General features: G+C 52.7%; 3 protein-coding genes across 6 annotated transcripts; 2 read left to right on the top strand and 1 right to left on the bottom strand.

The window, feature by feature from the left end:
- The first annotated feature begins 401 nt into the window (after positions 1-401).
- On the top strand, positions 402-6,059 carry LOC132596495 (tripeptidyl-peptidase 1). Of its 2 annotated transcripts, XM_060293426.1 has the most exons (14): positions 402-475; positions 591-662; positions 926-1,065; positions 1,895-2,045; positions 2,252-2,379; positions 2,480-2,691; positions 2,873-3,071; positions 3,201-3,389; positions 3,497-3,532; positions 3,629-3,698; positions 4,127-4,247; positions 4,332-4,490; positions 4,659-4,784; positions 4,958-6,059. In XM_060293426.1, exons 1-14 carry the CDS (start codon positions 432-434, stop codon positions 5,096-5,098), a joined length of 1,788 nt encoding a protein of 595 aa, XP_060149409.1. In that variant the 5' UTR covers positions 402-431; the 3' UTR covers positions 5,099-6,059. The 2 variants fall into 2 exon arrangements, with proteins under 2 accessions (XP_060149409.1, XP_060149410.1); XM_060293427.1 differs by lacking the exon at positions 3,497-3,532 and having other exon boundaries at positions 3,201-3,394; positions 3,634-3,698.
- Positions 6,060-7,826: 1,767 nt separating this feature from the next.
- On the top strand, positions 7,827-9,254 carry LOC132596497 (transcription initiation factor TFIID subunit 10). The gene is made up of 5 exons (XM_060293431.1): positions 7,827-8,098; positions 8,238-8,392; positions 8,633-8,697; positions 8,786-8,900; positions 9,084-9,254. Exons 1-5 carry the CDS (start codon positions 7,867-7,869, stop codon positions 9,171-9,173), a joined length of 657 nt encoding a protein of 218 aa, XP_060149414.1. The 5' UTR covers positions 7,827-7,866; the 3' UTR covers positions 9,174-9,254.
- Positions 9,216-15,872, bottom strand: LOC132596496 (integrin-linked protein kinase). 3 transcript variants are annotated; one of them, XM_060293428.2, is made up of 13 exons: positions 15,749-15,872; positions 15,175-15,359; positions 11,893-12,058; positions 11,615-11,710; positions 11,331-11,427; positions 11,149-11,232; positions 10,952-11,037; positions 10,709-10,818; positions 10,471-10,598; positions 10,258-10,379; positions 10,059-10,158; positions 9,816-9,946; positions 9,216-9,633 (listed from the first exon to the last, which is right to left on the bottom strand). In XM_060293428.2, exons 2-13 carry the CDS (start codon positions 15,261-15,263, stop codon positions 9,484-9,486), a joined length of 1,359 nt encoding a protein of 452 aa, XP_060149411.1. In that variant the 5' UTR covers positions 15,264-15,359; positions 15,749-15,872; the 3' UTR covers positions 9,216-9,483. The 3 variants fall into 3 exon arrangements, with proteins under 3 accessions (XP_060149411.1, XP_060149412.1, XP_060149413.1); XM_060293429.2 differs by having other exon boundaries at positions 15,175-15,309; positions 15,749-15,864; XM_060293430.2 differs by lacking the exon at positions 15,749-15,872 and having other exon boundaries at positions 11,893-12,086; positions 15,175-15,302.
- Positions 15,873-15,947: the final 75 nt, after the last annotated feature.

Raw genomic sequence — 15,947 nt, 5'->3', positions numbered from 1 at the left:
TATATACTCGCGTGTGATAAGAGCACACATTTGTTGAGCCTTTGCCATGTGAGGCTCTCTGCTGAGGGGTCCACCTGCTTTATCTCTGTAAATGTTCACTGCAACCCTCTGAGGCAGAGCACTTTTAACATAATAGTCTCCATATTCTACATGAAGAAACCTAGGCTCCGTACAGCTCGTAGGAACCTGGGTCTGTGGGCCTCCAAAGCCCCTTCTGAAGCACCCCCTACACTGTGGTGAGTCCTGGATTCTGGCAGCAGGTGGGGAGCCCTGAGCGTACCCAGTGTTTGACCGACCACAGAGGGAGCACCCGAGGAGCAGCCCCGCCCCTTCTTCAGCATTCAGGACCACCCATTCAAGGGAGGAGCCAGCATCGTCACTAGTTTCTAGGCAGAGAGGTGGTGCACTATAGGGCTCATGTGATCTGTCACATGACAGCGGATCTGCAGGAAGGCAGAATGGGCCCCCGAGCGTGGTAAGAAACTAGGGGACCCTGGGAGAAGGGAATCATGTTGGAGGGAGTATATGTTGGAGGGTGGGAACATAATGACAGTCCAGCTCCTGCTGAAACCCATGTGCTACCCCTGCAGCCTCCTAGGGCTCCTTGCCCTCTTTGTCGCCGGCAAATGCAGTTACAGCCCGGAGCCCGACCAGCAGTGGACGTGAGTTGACTTAGCACTGACAACCCCTACCCCATGGCCTCTCCTGTACCCGTTTTCCTGGTTCTAGCCTCCCTCACCCCCCTTACCAGCTCCTGGTACCCACTCCATAGCCTTATTCCCAGGTTCCCAGATTCAGTCCCCGGTAATCCACCTCCTGTGATCCATATCTGCTTCTGGAATCCTCCCCAAGTTCTAGGTTCTAATGGTGAACCTTCCCATCCCTACTCTAATGAAGGCCATGTGCCTGACCCCTGACCCTACAGGCTGCCACCAGGCTGGGTGTCTCTGGGCCGTGCGGACCCTGAGGAAGAGCTGAGTCTCACGTTTGCCCTGAGACAGCAGAACCTGGAGAGACTGTCCGAGCTGGTGCAGGCTATGTCGGATCCCGGCTCTTCTCGCTATGGTGCCTGATGGGACTGGGGGCGGGATGTGGGATGCAGTAAAGGGACACAGGACTGGGCTGAGTGTGGGACGGTGCAGGTCATGTCAGGGATGTGCTCTTGGGGCCTGTCGAGGGGGTGGTATAGGACAGATGAATGGCAGTGACCCTCATTAAAGAGTTTCTGAATAAAAAGGTGAATTGGAACTAGAGTGTCCAAAACTAATTCACATTCTTTCCTCCAAAACTTTCCACCTATGTTCATCAGGCTCAAAAACTGAAAGTGGGTATGGTTAAGAGCACAGGCTTGGTGATCAGATCTGGATTCAAATTCTGACTCTACTATTTACCAACTACCAGACAAATGGGGAAGTAGCATCCAGTACATATAAGTGCTCATTACCTCAAATTTCACCTCCCCCCACTAAATTCACTCTCATTTACTCCTCCATTCGACCCTAAGGCTGCCAGTTCCAGCTCTGAAATACTCCACTGTCTCACCATTCCTTGTTGCCACCAACTCAGCTGATTACTCTTTCACCTGGACTGCTGCCAGCCCCCTCACCGGTCTGCAGTCTCTTCCCCTCCACTCTTCTCCCCACTTTACCCGCCACTATGCTCCAGAAGGTCCATGGTTTGCTCCAATGGTCAAGCTGGACGGTGGGCTTCCCCTGCTGGAAGCCCTGCGTGGTGAGGGGGGCAGTCTAAGGTTCACCCGGGAGGTGTATTGATCCACACAGGAGAGCAGTGACTCGCCATCATGTTAAGCTCCAGTGTCTCCTGGTTAAAGTTCAAAAAGGGCAACTTAGAAAAGCAAGGAATGAAGGCAAGAGCCTCTACTGAATCCCTGCAGGAAAGTACCTGACCCTAGAGGATGTGGCTGAACTGGTCCGGCCATCACCACTGACCCTCCACACAGTCCAAAAATGGCTTTTGGCTGCTGGAGCCCGGAACTGCCACTCAGTGACCACACAGGACTTTCTGACTTGCTGGCTGAGTGTCCGGTAAGAGGGAATAATTGCCTCATGGAGGGCACCAATCATCCCATCAGGGAGATTCGTCACTGCAGTGGAAGGGAGCTGAGAGCTTGCCAGGGCCTGTGGGTGAAAACACTTGGGGAGATAACGACTAACTGCCCCGTGATGCTCAGGCAGCCTCCTCAGCTCTGTTCTATGCTTTCTGACCTCTGTTCTCTGATCTCTGACTTCAGACAAGCAGAGCTGCTGCTCTCTGGGGCTGAGTTTCATCACTATATGGGGGGACCTGCAGAGACCCATGTTGTAAGGTCCCCACGTCCCTACCGGCTCCCGAAGGCCTTGGCCTCCCACGTGGACTTTGGTAACACCCAGTGGGGTTGGTGGCGGGGGGGGGGGTCAGTGATAAAATGGGGGGGTGGAGGCTAAAGGATCTCTTCCTCAAGGCTGACTCCTCCCCACAGTGGGGGGGCTGCACCGCTTTCCCCCCACATCAACCCTGAGGCAACGCCCCAAGCCACAGGTGCCAGGGACTGTTGGCCTACACCTGGGGGTGACCCCAGGGACTGTTGGCCTACACCTGGGGGTGACCCCATCTGTGATCCGTGAGCGGTACAACTTGACGGCACAAGACGTGGGCTCTGGCACGACCAACAACAGTCAAGCCTGTGCCCAGGTGAGCCACGCGGAGAGCCTCAGGGTCCTTACCACCTCCCCAAGGTGCCTGACCAGCTGACTCTCTGACTCTAACCCCTGGGCTCTCACCCCCAATCCTATGATCTGGGACAGTATCCCCTGACCTGACCCTTGGGGCTGTGTCCTCTGACCCATGATATCTGCTCTGATTCCCTCCACAGTTCCTGGAGCAGTATTTCCATGAGTCAGACCTGGCTGAGTTCATGCGCCTCTTCGGTGGGAACTTTGCACACCAGGCATCAGTAGCCCGTGTGGTCGGACAGCAGGGCCGGGGCCAGGCCGGAATCGAGGCCAGCCTAGATGTAGAGTACCTGATGAGTGCTGGCGCCAACATCTCCACCTGGGTCTACAGTAGCCCTGGTACTGCCAAGGGGACTGGCTGGTGGGGATAGAGGTGGGGGTGAGTGGTGGTCTTTGCTTCCCCAAGGGAATCCCGTGAGCTCCAGGGAGATCCTGACAACCTCCCAAATGACTGCCTTTGTGCCCCAGGCCGGCATGAGTCACAGGAGCCCTTCCTGCAGTGGCTCCTGCTGCTCAGTAATGAGTCAGCCCTGCCACATGTGCACACCGTGAGCTACGGAGATGATGAGGACTCCCTCAGCAGCGCCTACATCCAGCGGGTCAACACCGAGCTCATGAAGGCTGCTGCTCGGGGTCTTACTGTGCTCTTTGCCTCAGGTGACCTCCTACTCTAAACTGAGACTCCCACACCCCCCCAGCCTCAGAACTTTGACCCCGCAGTGACTCCTGGACCTGATCTCTATCTCATAATCTGAACTCAACAGGGACCACTGACCTGACCTCAACTCTGACCTCTTGCAGTAATGACTAACACTTGAATTTCCTCTCCGACATCTGAACCCACATTCCAAACTCTGACCAATTAAACTGAGTGGCAAACTTGGTCTCTCTCCCAGGTGACAGTGGGGCTGGGTGTTGGTCTGTCTCGGGAAGACACCGGTTCCGTCCCAGCTTCCCTGCCTCCAGGTAAGCACCCCAGCCCACCACTTGCCTGTGGCCACCAATTCATCTATGTCCTCATGATCTGGAACCTTTGTCTTGATCACACCAGGTGCTCCTGTGGCCCAACCCTCAACTTTACCTGCACCCCCCTCTTCTTCCTGTAGGTCGCAGGCCCCGAGTCTCCTGAGTAGGACATAGCTCCCAGTGTTCCACTTCCTCAGTCTCCAGGCATTTTAGGGGGAGATTTGGTGGGTGTTCCATAGGAAAAAGTGTGCAGCCACCTCAGGCCATGCTTTGAGGACCCAAGATCTCTCAGTCATCCCCATGTACATACTTCACCAGAGTGCTTCCCCAGTCCCTCCAGCAAGACCCAGACCCATACTCACCCATCCCCATGCATTTTGGAGGTGCCCTTTGGACCCTGCAATCTGAATGCTGTCTTCTGTCCTCAGCCCCTATGTCACCACGGTGGGAGGCACATCCTTCAAGAATCCTTTCCGAGTCACAGATGAGGTTGTTGACTATATCAGTGGTGGCGGCTTCAGCAATGTGTTCCCACGGCCTTCATACCAGGTATGTGTGTGTTTGTGTGGATGGAGGGGGGACGGGTGGGATCCTCAGTTCAGCAGATGATACTCACTCAAGAATGCCTTTTAGGAGGAAGCTGTAGCCCAGTACCTGAGCTCCAGTCCCCACTTGCCACCATCCAGTTACTTCAATGCCAGCGGCCGTGCCTACCCAGACGTGGCTGCACTCTCTGATGGCTACTGGGTGGTCAGCAACCATGTGCCCATTCCATGGGTGTCTGGCACCTCGGTGAGAATTAGCCTGGCTCCAAACCCCCACCCAGGGACTACCCTCACCCTCCACCCCCAAGACCTTACACCCAGAACCCCTGATTCCTCAGAGACCTCTGATCCATCCCTCCCAAAAAGTCCAATCACTCTGAACCCCTAACCTCTACTTGTACCCTCACCCTTGCAGGCCTCTACTCCAGTGTTTGGGGGACTCCTATCCCTGATAAATGAACACAGAATCCTCAGAGGCCTCCCCCCTCTTGGTTTTCTCAACCCACGGCTCTACCAGAAGCATGGGGAAGGACTCTTTGATGTGAGTTTGGAAGAGAGGGGTGTGGCCACTTACGTAAGAGTATGTCGAGTGCTAAGATGAACTTGAGGACAATTCTGATGGGGTGGGATAGCCTCTGGAATGTGAATACAAGGTGAGGTGCTGCAGTCTCCTAGTATCAGCAAGCCGGGATCTGATGCCCACCTTCTCCCTAGGTAACACGTGGCTGCCATGAGTCCTGTCTGAATGAAGAGGTGGAGGGTCAAGGTTTCTGCTCTGGCCCTGGCTGGGATCCTGTGACAGGCTGGGGAACACCCAACTTCCCAGCTCTGCTGAAGACACTAATTAACCCTTGATCCTTTCTTGCTAGAAGAGTGGGCCTGTCCACTGCCCCACAGCCGGTGGCTTGGTCCCTGGTTCTGCACTGTTGGGAGCCCTGCTAAACCCTCAACTGTTGACTGCCGCAGCTTATCTCCCTAACCCAGAAATGCTGTGAGCTTGACTTGACTCCCAACTCTACCTGCTCCCTTATACTCAGGTACCCCTGCCCCTGGCCCAGGTTCCTCTACAGATGCTATAACCTACACTGTTTGGGAGCATCCTCCGCACACCGCCCCCTCTTCCATTTCTTCTTTTATTTTTTTTTCAACTTTTTTTTTTCAGTTGTTTACACTGTCTGTGTAGTACACTATTTCACTTCATCTTCACTCCTCAATTCATTGCCATGAGACCTCTGCTCTTATTTTTCACTCTTTCCTCCTCTGAGAAACACTGAGAAATGAATGCCTCCCTGCTGCTTCATCCAGTGGACACTTCCCAATCTTTGCTTTGTGGGCTGTCACAGTAGTCTACTGCCTCTCCTTCCTTAGCGCCCAGGGCTTAACTTCTCCTCTGACCACTCCCTATTCCTCCTTCATTCCCTCTTCCCTCTTTCTCTTTCTCTGCTTCCTCATCGAATGTTGTTGTATTTCATTGCTCCATCCTTAGTCTTTTGCTCTTCTCACTCTACTCATTGACCCTGGAACAAATCAATCACTGGCATCCACAGCCATCACCATCTCCCTATATCAGAGTTTTTATCCAACAGTGATCGATACCTCAAAAGTAATATGTATGATACTCAATATTTCATCTCCCTTCTTCCCAATCCCAAACTGTTCTCTTCTGTTTCTTCTTTGTAAATGACACTATGCTTCTTCCAACCAAGCCAGAAACCTAAAGTGTCATCCTAGACTCCCTTTTCCTCACCTCCTCCCATCATCAACTTCAATCAACAAGTCCTGCTGACTTTAAAACTCTTAAATATATCTTTACCAATCCACAAGTCCTGCCATTTGTATTTCCTAAGTATATCTAGAACTCATCGAATTCTCTCCATCTCTACTGCTACGACATTAGCCCTGAACCATATTCCCTCTCCTCTGAATTGAGGAGGCCCTTGCAAGAAGTGTCCTTACTTTCCGCCCTTCCCTAAACCATCTACCAGAGTAAGATGCAAATCCCATAAGGTCATTTACTTGATTAAGACCCTTAAAAGATTACTGGATATAGTTCAGGCTTTTTATCATGACTTAAAAACCTAATCCCTTACTTGCCATTTGTTCCTGAGTAACAAATTGTTTATCCTTTCCTGCCCTCCCCACAGACACTTTCACTTTTGCTCAAGATATTCTGGGCCCTAACATTACACCTGGCTCCCTTTGCCTGGTTGACTTACAGAATTCTTTCGAGAGTCAGCTCAGAAGTCACCTTCTTGTGTGAACCTTTTGGCTCCCTGAAGCTAGTTGATTTTGGTATGACAGAAAAATCCTAGATTCTTGAAAACAAACCTGTTTGATTCTTGGTTCTGATATAGACTAGGCGAGAGCCTTGGACAAGTAAGTTCAACTCTCTGAAGCTTTTTCCTCATCTGTTATGTGAGGATATTGATACCTGCCTCTAATATTCAGGGAATCATTAAATGGGATAAAGTTCATAGAATGCCTAACACACAGATACAGGCAGCAGCTGTTAGTTCCCTTCCTCCCTTGCACTGTACGCTCTGTGTCTACCTCCAGTATTTAAACCCCCATATATTGTTGAAATGGCCAGTTAACTCTTTGCCTCCCTTTCCAAGACTATTGGTGCCTAGAGGACTAGAAGCTTGTCCTACTTAACTTTGTATTTGCAGGCCCTAGCTCAGGACTGGCAAATAGGAATTAAATAAATGTTTGCTGCATTGAAAAACCCACTCTTTCACTAGCTGTGATTTTTCAGATCTTGTTTATTCAGGCTGAAAGACAGCCGTCCCTCTGTATCCTCACATACCACAGCCAGAGATTCAACCAACCATGAATTGAAGATATTAAAAAAAAAAAAATCCAGGAAATTATAAAAAGCAAAACTTGAATTTACCAGCAACCATTTACATAGCATTTACATGGTATTAGATATTATAAGTAATCTAGAGATGATTTAAAGTATACAGTGCAAATACTATGCCATTTCATATAAGGGACTTGAGCATCCATGGGTTTTGGTATCCATGGCGGGGGAGGGGGGGAAGGGGGAAAGGGGGTTTGGGGGAGGGTCCTGGAACCAATACTGCCCACCCCTCACCACCTATACGGAGGGTGGACTGTACCTCCCTCCCCATCTGCAGCAGCACTTTCTCCTGTTGCCCTCACTTCTTTGGGCAGCTGCCAGGGAGAGAGGCTATCCAACTCCACTACAAGCCCTTAAAAGGCTGAATAAAGGGACTAGGAAGGATGCAGACTGGCAGGCGACCAACGGTCAAGAGGTGTCGGGGCGATGGGCCCCAAAGCAAGGTTTTCGGGCGTCAGGCTGGGTGAGGGGGGGTCCCAGACCTACGGAAGAGACTCCTCGACATTCAAGCGTTCCCATCCCAGCGGATCGGCCTAGGAGAAATGTTCGCGATATCGCGGTTCTCCAACACTTTGTCTCCGCCCATCGGCCTTCGTCATCTAGCCGCCGGAGGGGCCGCGGAAAGAGAAGAGTAGCCTAAGGGAGGAGCGAACGTGACGTGGGAGGGGCGAGTCGCGAGGCGTGTGACGCCAACCCTGGTGCGTGCGTAACGTGAACGGAAGCGGAAGCGGTTCTGTTCGCCGCCTCTCCCACCGGCCCGATGAGCTGCAGCGGCTCCGGCGCGGACCCCGAGGCGGCGCCGGCTTCTGCCGCCTCGGCCTCGGGCCCGGCACCCGCGGTCTCGGCCCCCGCCGCGCTGCCCGCCGGCGTCGCTGCGGAGAACAAGGCCAGCCCCGCGGGGACAGCTGGGGGGCCTGGGGCTGGAGCCGCGGCAGGGGGCACGGGAGCCGTGGCGGCGCGGGCCGGGGAGCCGGCCGAGCGGCGCGGAGCGGGTGAGGGCCGGGACGGGTGAGGGCGAGGGCCGCGCCTTGGGCTGGCCCCAGCGGCGGGTGAGGGCAGAGGGTTAAGGCAGACCTAGCTGGGCCCCCGCGCCTCCCACCTCCATGTCTCAATTTGCTGGTTCTCCTCCAGCTCCGGTGACGGCGGGCGGCGCGGCGCCCCCGGAGGGGGCCATGTCTAACGGGGTTTACGTGCTGCCAAGCGCGGCCAACGGAGACGTGAAGCCGGTGGTGTCCAGCACGCCTCTGGTGGACTTCCTGATGCAGCTGGAGGATTACACGCCTACGGTGGGCTTCCCGCCTGAACAGGCTGCTGGCCCGCTGTCACGTCAGCTTCTGCCACGCCGCCTGTGTTTGCAGCGTCCTCTTGCGTTTACTCCCCTACTAGCTCTTGTGATTTATCCCTTCTGCCCACCCAAACGAGGAGCTTCCTGGTAGCCAGGCTTGCCCTCCATTTCCCGTACCCTCCCACTCTCAGCCCCACAGTACACAGGGCTAACACTGACAGTCGTCTAATTGACTTCTCAGATCCCCGATGCAGTGACTGGTTACTACTTGAACCGTGCTGGCTTTGAGGCCTCGGACCCACGCATGTGAGTAAACTCCGGGCAGGTTAGAGCCTTGGGTGCTTGTGTGGAGTTTGTTGCCCACCTCCTTCTCATACCATCTTTTTCTCTCTAGAATTCGGCTCATCTCCCTAGCTGCCCAGAAATTCATCTCAGATATTGCCAACGATGCCCTACAGCACTGCAAAATGAAGGGCACAGCCTCTGGCAGTTCCCGAAGCAAGAGCAAGGTGTGAGGCGAGGCTCGTTGAGTCAGTTATTACCTCCTACAGCAGCAGAGGCTTAAATTATACTGAAACCCCTTTGAGGGAAACTAAGCCCTAGGGGAGGTGAAAGACCTACTCAGGGTCACCCACCTGGGATTGAAATCTGGAATTCCTGTGTTCAGTTGGTGCTCTTCCCTTTTCCCTCAGGACCGCAAGTACACTCTAACCATGGAGGACTTGACCCCTGCCCTCAGCGAGTATGGCATCAATGTGAAGAAGCCGCACTACTTCACCTGAGCCACCCAGTCTAAATGTACTTGTCCATCCCCTTGTCCCCACACCAGCCTGTTTTCATAATAAACTTTATTGTGACAGGCAGGGCTGATCCCTCCCATGCTGGGAGACACCGTGTGGCAAGTGACAAAGCTTTAAGCCCATTCCCTTTTTGGGCCACAGTGGTAGGGATGGGGGCAGGGGATGGGCCCCATGGCTGGGGTAGTACCATGACTAGAGGCAGGGGAGGCAACCAGAGGCCTGCTGCTTTGGGGAGGTGCACTCCCCAACCGTGTCCTGACACCTCTGGAGTTTAGACAAGGACTTTCCAGCCCTACTTGTCCTGCATCTTCTCCAGGATAGGCACAATCATGTCAAACTTGGGCCGCTTAGCAGGGTCTTCATTCATGCAGATCTTCATGAGTTTACATACATGGGGGGAAATGCCTGGGGGGATGGTAGGCCGAAGGCCTTCCAGTGCCACCTGCAAGCACAAGGGAAGCAACGTGGGTCTCAGCACTTGAGTCTCATGTGGGGAGCGGCCTCTGGCCCTCAGGCCAGGATTCTGTATATTTGAACAAATGTAGGAAGAGCCCAGCCCCACTACAATTATTGTCACTACCACCACCATTCCCCCAACACAAGTATATCCAGTTATGCTCTCACCTTCATTCCAATTTCCATGTTGGAGAGGTCAGCAAAGGGTACCTCCCGTGTCACCAGTTCCCACAGAAGCACTGCAAAACTCCACATGTCTGCTGAGCGTCTGTTTGTGTCTTCAGGCTTCTTTTGCAGAGCTGGAGGGACAGGACTTAACTGTTCCAGCTGCCTGCCTATCCTGTCTCTGCTTCCCTTCCATTACTACTGAGCTGCCCCTTCTCTGCCTCCCAATATAATGCACTCACTCACCTTCAGGGGCCACCCAGGCAGGTGCATACATGCGTCCGGGGCACTGGAAGGAGAACTTGACGTCGGCCATACTGATTCGAGCAGTCATGTCCTCATCAATCTGAGGAGGAGAAGATAGTTGTGTGGAAGGAGGTAAGTCCTATTCTAGATAGGGAAAGGGCTTCTGTGGCCTGGGCCGGGAGTGAAGTTGTGACCTCACCATTACACTACGACTGTTGAGTGCATGTCGTGGGATGAGGGGCTCTAGTGTGTGTAGGAAGGCCATGCCCCTTGCCATGTCCAGCGCAAACTTCACAGCCTGGCTCTGGTCCACAACGAAATCTAAAAGAGGAGGCAAGAGTTAAGTAGTTTGGAGAGGCTTACACTTCTCTCCCCTCCCCCGCCACGACGAGATTTGGCATCCCCTACTCACTGGTGCCTTCGTGTAGCACATTGTACAGGGATCCATATGGCATCCAGTGTGTGATGAGGGTGGGGTGAGGAGCAGGTGGGGACTGACAGGCACCGAGCACTGGGAGCACATTCGGGTGGGAGAAAATCCTGGAAGAGGGAGAGAGTGTCCCTGGCTGAGACCCAGCATAAAAGATCTCCCTCTGGGTGCTGGGCAGGGTTCCTTGGAACCCAGGCTTCCAGTTTAGGCCTTGCCGCACCTGAGCCGGGGACACTCCTCGTTGAAGTCCCTACTCTTCCTTGTACTCCAGTCTCGAACCTTCAGCATCTTCACGACGATGTCATTCCCCTGCCAGCGGCCCTTCCATAGCTGAGGGACAGATATGGGTTAGAAGGCTTTAACTAAGGCCACTGCTTTCCTGCCCACTAACTGGAGGAAAAACTTAAAATGAGTGTAGAGCAGGTAATGTGTCGGGGGGTGGGAGGGCAAGGGCAGGGGTCACCTCTCCAGAGTGATTCTCATTGAGCTTCGCCAGGAAGTTGAGCTGTTTGAAGTCAATGCCGGAGTGTTTGTTCAGAGTCCCATTTCCTGAGAGTACGGGCAGGTCAGGTACTTCCCTCTAACCAGGCTCCCTCTCACCCAGCCCCAGGAGCCCAGGATTATTCTCTATCACCACCCCTCCCCTCACAACTGACTCACGGGGCCGAGTGCGGGTAGTCCCCTTCCAGAATGTGTCCTTGTATGGAATACGGTTCAGATTCTGGCCCATCTTCTCCGCCCGCTCTAAGGAAGAAAGACAAACAGTCTTGACCTCAGCTGTTGTGTGGTGGGAGGAGATAGGCTGAAACATGATAAGACATGAGCGGTGGGTGGGGACAGACCTCGGAGAAGCTCTCTCAAGGGTGCCTTGGCTTTGTCCACAGGCATCTCTCCATACTTGTTACAGATGCTGACAAGGGCCCCATTAGCCACGAGGTCCTGGAATTAAAAGGTGGCTGTGATGAGGGCAGTCACAACCAACCATCAATGTAGATGCAGTACAAACCCTGTGAATGTCGTGAGTACTGGGCAGTACTCATAGGATGGGTTGAGGGTTCTAGAATCTCCCACTCAAGCTTAGACTTTGCTTCCCACCCATCCCAGAACTCTGGGCCTGAGTACTCACCTCTGCCACCTGATCTTGGCCCCAGAAACAGGCATAGTGCAGGGGCACATTCCCATGCTCATTCACTGCATTGATGTCAGCTTTGTACTGCAGCAGCTGGTCCCCATGGCCAAACAGAAAGAGGCAGAAGGTACAGTCAGTCCCAAATGAGAGATGTGTGTTGAGGCATGCAAGGAGGAAGAAGAGTATACATACTTTCTATGGTATGTTATAGTGCCTATGGCTGACTTCCAGGCAGGTACATCAAGTAGATGACAGAGGCAGGGGTTCATACATACCTTCTGTACAATATCACGGTGCCCATGACTGGCTGCCAGGTGCAGAGGGGTGTCATCCCCACGGTTCATCACATTGATTCGTGCCCCGCGCATGATCAGCATCTCGACCACAGCAGATCGGCCTTCTCGGCAGGCCCAGTGCAAGGGGGAGAAGCCATGATCGTCCCTTTGAGGAAGGGGCAATGGTCATTGATCTGGAGGTGGGATGGGGGCAAAGGCTTTGATACAAAAAAAACTGATAGTCACTCTGCATACTCTCCCTGAGAAACTTTACCTCTAGGACTTTGATTCTCATTCATGCCAGCAACTCCCAAAGCTGTCCAATTCAGACCTTCCCCTGAGCTTCAAACCCAACCAACCACTACCTGAAATCCCAACAAATCCACATGATTCATTGTCTCCATCACCACCTCCCACTAGCCTTTCTTCCCTGGCATGCCCTCATTACGTGGTAACATTCTTCATCTGGTTTCCTTTGCACCCCTTTTGCAACATCTGTTGGTCCTTTCTGTTTTCCACTGCATCTGGCACATCCCCCTACTACAGTACTTGTCACACTGGATTGTAAAAATCTGTTAGTGGCCTGTCTTGTCTATTAGACTGTAAGCTTCTTGAGAGAAAGCAGTGACGGCAGCTGTTCAGTGCACGTTAATGGGAAGGAGGAGTAGGTTTGAAAAGGAAAGCCGCAGCTCATGGGAGAGGAAGCAAGCTTACTGATTGGTTCTGATACTGAAATTAAGATCTAAAAAGGAAATGGAATTAAAATGATGGTTTGGAAGGGTTTATAATGAAAAGGAGAAATGCTTTTGATAAGTCATTCATGATGAAGTAGATACCACCACATAAGACAGGATTCCTCTACTCAAGCAATCCTGGGCACAGAAAACAAGAAAATGAGAATGGCTTCTTTAGAAAGAAAGCTACACCTGACTTTTTTCTTTTCTCAAGAACTTGTATTTTATAAAGTAAAAGAAATGTACAAAAAACAAAAACAAAAAAAAACCCAACTGTGTGGAAGCTAGGCCGGCCTGACAGCCTGGGGCCATAAAAGGAAATTCCCTCCAGTCCTGGGCTGCAGATCCAAGGGGCGGAGCAGGGGGGCAGTCCGTGGTCTGGGCCGGCAGCCTCAGGATGCCTTAGTGCTGCGGTCACTTCCCGTGTGCGGGCTCTGGGCGGGGCCTGGAGCCGCCACCGCGGGCCACCCAGATGTCCCCACAGCCAATGTGGGTGGTGGGTGTGGCCTTTAACTTAGATTTCCCTCCACAGCTGCCCTCATCTGCTCCCAAAGATAGCCAAAACCTTTCCTGGGAGGTGGGTATTCCCCTTCCTCTTCCTAAAGCAATCACCACCCCCTGCTTATCAGTCAGTTTTGCATCCCAGCTCTTTAATTTGTGCCCCAGCTTATCAGCCTCTGGCAGTCTGTAGCCCCAGGGCAGGCCAGAGCCTGAGAGCAAAAGTATAGGCACAAGGGTTCTGCCCACTGTCAGGCTGCTGGTCACCTCAGAACCAGAACTTTAGTCCCGAAGAGGCCAGCAGGAAGTTCACCCTCACTTCATATCCAGCATATAGCCAGTTGGGCCCCCAAAGCCTATCTACTCAAACCAGCACCGGTTACGCTAATGCCACCCCTTCACCTTTTGGCAGCTGAGTCTTCCTAGATGCCAGGCTCACTGGACAACCTCACCTGACCCGTTATAACCCCACCAACAAAATACTAACTGCACTCGCTGTCTTTATCAGAGCACCCTTTGAAGAATTATATGAAAAACGGAAGGAGTGACTGCGAATTATGGAGAAATAGCATAGAAGCCTAATGGAAAACTGTAAAGCCTGGATGAAGATGACAGGTGATCCTTACCTCTCAAACCTAAAAAATAAAATCTCCCAACCTCAAAAACTAAAATTTTAAAATAAAATTAAAATCCACCATGCTGAATCAACATCACTACAGCTTTTCTTGTCCTCCTGTCTCAGCCAGCCTTAAAGAACTTGTCTACATTGACTTTCTCTACCTCCCATTCAACCTGTCACAGGGCTGCTGCCTTGAAGGCGAGCATTATGTCTGATTCTGGACCTCTAGCACCCAGCACAGAAGTTCAGTATAGTTCTTTAAATGAAGGAACCTAGTCTAGTTTCTTCACTTGTTTTCCTCTGAAGCAGCCCTCACAGAGATCATCAAACATATAATTAATTGTAAATTCAGTGGTTACTTTAAAGTGCTCAAGTTCTTTGACCTCTCAGCAGTCTATAGTACCGTTGACCACTCCCCTTTTGTTGAAACATTCACTTCTCCAAGCCTTACTAGCATATTTTCCTGTTTCTCCTTCAACCTCCAGTTGCTCCTTTTTGGTCTTGTAGGTTTCTCATCCCCTCTGTTTCACACCCTCCTCTTCAGGTGCCACCTACATGCTAATATCTCCCAAATCTGTCTCCAAGTCATATCTCTCTCTTGAAATCCAACAGCCTACTCAACATTTCCACTTCACTGTACTGTCACTTTAACATGTCCAGAGTGGAACTCATCACCCTTCAGTCTTGTCCATGTCAGTAAAAGGAACCACCATCTACCCAAGTGCCCAAGCCAGAACCCTGGTCATCATCTTTGACCTTCCTCACTTCCCACACCAAGTCTCACCAATTCTTTATCCTAAAGATTTCAGGAATTTGATCATTTTTTTCTTTTTTACCTGCCCCAATTCCAGTCCAAGCTATCACCACTTCTGGTGCCACTCTTCACATCACCACCTGCTCTTCACAAAGCATCCAAGATGACACTTAACAAATGGACAGTCTCATCATATCATTACATGGCTTTAAACCCTTGTTCTTGGAATAAATGCATTATTATAGTCTAAATATTCTTGCATGATCTGGCTGACCCTTGCAGACCTTTCCAATCTTATCTCCTGTCGTTCTCCGCTTGTACCCAGTGCTTCAGCTCACAGAAGCCCACAGAGGTCTTCTATCCTCTAGCCATATGGAACTCCGGACAATTTCTGGGCACCCTCTTCTGGGTGTCTTGCCCCCTAGCTTTTGCCCATGCAGTTTACTGAGGCTAGAAAAGTTCTCTGCAGCCTCTGCCTGTGAAATTCTTATTCAGTCCAGATTCAGCTCAAACAACAGCTTCCTGTGTGGAGACCCTCTGCCCCGCTGACTGGCTGTGCTTAGCCCTCATCACACTAGATAGGAAAGTCAGCAGCCCGCACCAGACGTGAGCACCCCACATCAAGGAGAGAAGCATGTCTTTACCCTTCCTCTCCCCCGCCAGCCACTTCAGCTCACCCCTGGTTGAGGTCGTTCTCCGTGTTGTCCAGCCACAGGCGGACGGCAACCGCATTGCCCTCCCGGCACTGAGTGAAAATGTCGTCCATAGCAGCGTCCCGGCGCTGAGTCCCCTCGATTGGGAAAGCGTGGGGACTGTAGAAGGATCCAGGGAAGGGGTGGGGGGTGAGCCCCAAGCCTTGTCCCTTAAAGGAGAGAAGTGTTTGTGTTGGGGTGGGGGTCTGGGCACTGCGTACCCGGCTACTGGAGGTCTGTGAAGGGGTTAGGGGGGCAGCGGGATGATCCCGTACTGTGTCCCCTGGGCGCGAGGGAAAGGCGGGTCGGGCGAAGTAGGGGGTGATTAAGAGGCAGTACCTCCCGAAGGGATGTCAGAGAGCAAGCACAGAGACCCTACCCGCGGACAGAGCTGGGGGGAGGGGGGAGTTTAGGCGCCCTATACCCTGGGGGAGGGGATCGGAGGTCCTTCTGGGGGATGGCCTTCGTTCCCCACTCAGAATGGAGTAGGCGGAGTGAGGGGTGACCGCCTGGTAGAGCTTGAGACTTGGGGAGGGGGCACGGGTGCTCCCACACTCACCGGGACTCGGGCTGGAGGAGCCTTCTCCGGGGAACTCCCGTCCGGCCGCGCCCGCCGCCCGGCCCCGCCCCTGGCCCTCTCTGGCTAGCGCGGGCCTCCTTCCCCCAGCCCTCCAGCCCGCCTTCCTTGACCTTCTAGCCCACCAGTGTCTAAACTCGATGGTTTTCGGCGCTGAGCCGGCTGCTCTAGCCGCCTTAGC

The sequence above is a fragment of the Globicephala melas genome, unplaced genomic scaffold (assembly GCF_963455315.2).
Source record: "Globicephala melas unplaced genomic scaffold, mGloMel1.2 SCAFFOLD_763, whole genome shotgun sequence".
Lineage (NCBI taxonomy): Eukaryota > Metazoa > Chordata > Mammalia > Artiodactyla > Delphinidae > Globicephala > Globicephala melas.
The sequence above is the reverse complement of the archived record's forward strand: the minus strand, read 5'-3'. Positions and strand labels throughout refer to the sequence as shown.

Excerpts from the sequence above, each read along its gene's own strand:
- LOC132596495 (XM_060293426.1), top strand. The coding sequence starts at position 432 with ATGACAGCGGATCTGCAGGAAGGCAGAATGGGCCCCCGAGCGTG. Across the intron at positions 2,046-2,251 it reads ACTTGCTGGCTGAGTGTCCG|ACAAGCAGAGCTGCTGCTCT; the intron begins GTAAGAGGGAAT and ends CTCTGACTTCAG. Across the intron at positions 3,072-3,200 it reads CTGGGTCTACAGTAGCCCTG|GCCGGCATGAGTCACAGGAG; the intron begins GTACTGCCAAGG and ends TTTGTGCCCCAG.
- LOC132596497 (XM_060293431.1), top strand. The coding sequence starts at position 7,867 with ATGAGCTGCAGCGGCTCCGGCGCGGACCCCGAGGCGGCGCCGGCTTCT. Across the intron at positions 8,099-8,237 it reads GGCCGAGCGGCGCGGAGCGG|CTCCGGTGACGGCGGGCGGC; the intron begins GTGAGGGCCGGG and ends GTTCTCCTCCAG. Across the intron at positions 8,698-8,785 it reads GAGGCCTCGGACCCACGCAT|AATTCGGCTCATCTCCCTAG; the intron begins GTGAGTAAACTC and ends TTTTCTCTCTAG.
- LOC132596496 (XM_060293428.2), bottom strand. The coding sequence starts at position 15,263 with ATGGACGACATTTTCACTCAGTGCCGGGAGGGCAATGCGGTTGCCGTC. Across the intron at positions 10,380-10,470 it reads TGTGCTACACGAAGGCACCA|ATTTCGTTGTGGACCAGAGC; the intron begins GTGAGTAGGGGA and ends CTCCTCTTTTAG. Across the intron at positions 9,634-9,815 it reads ACATGGAAATTGGAATGAAG|GTGGCACTGGAAGGCCTTCG; the intron begins GTGAGAGCATAA and ends TTGTGCTTGCAG.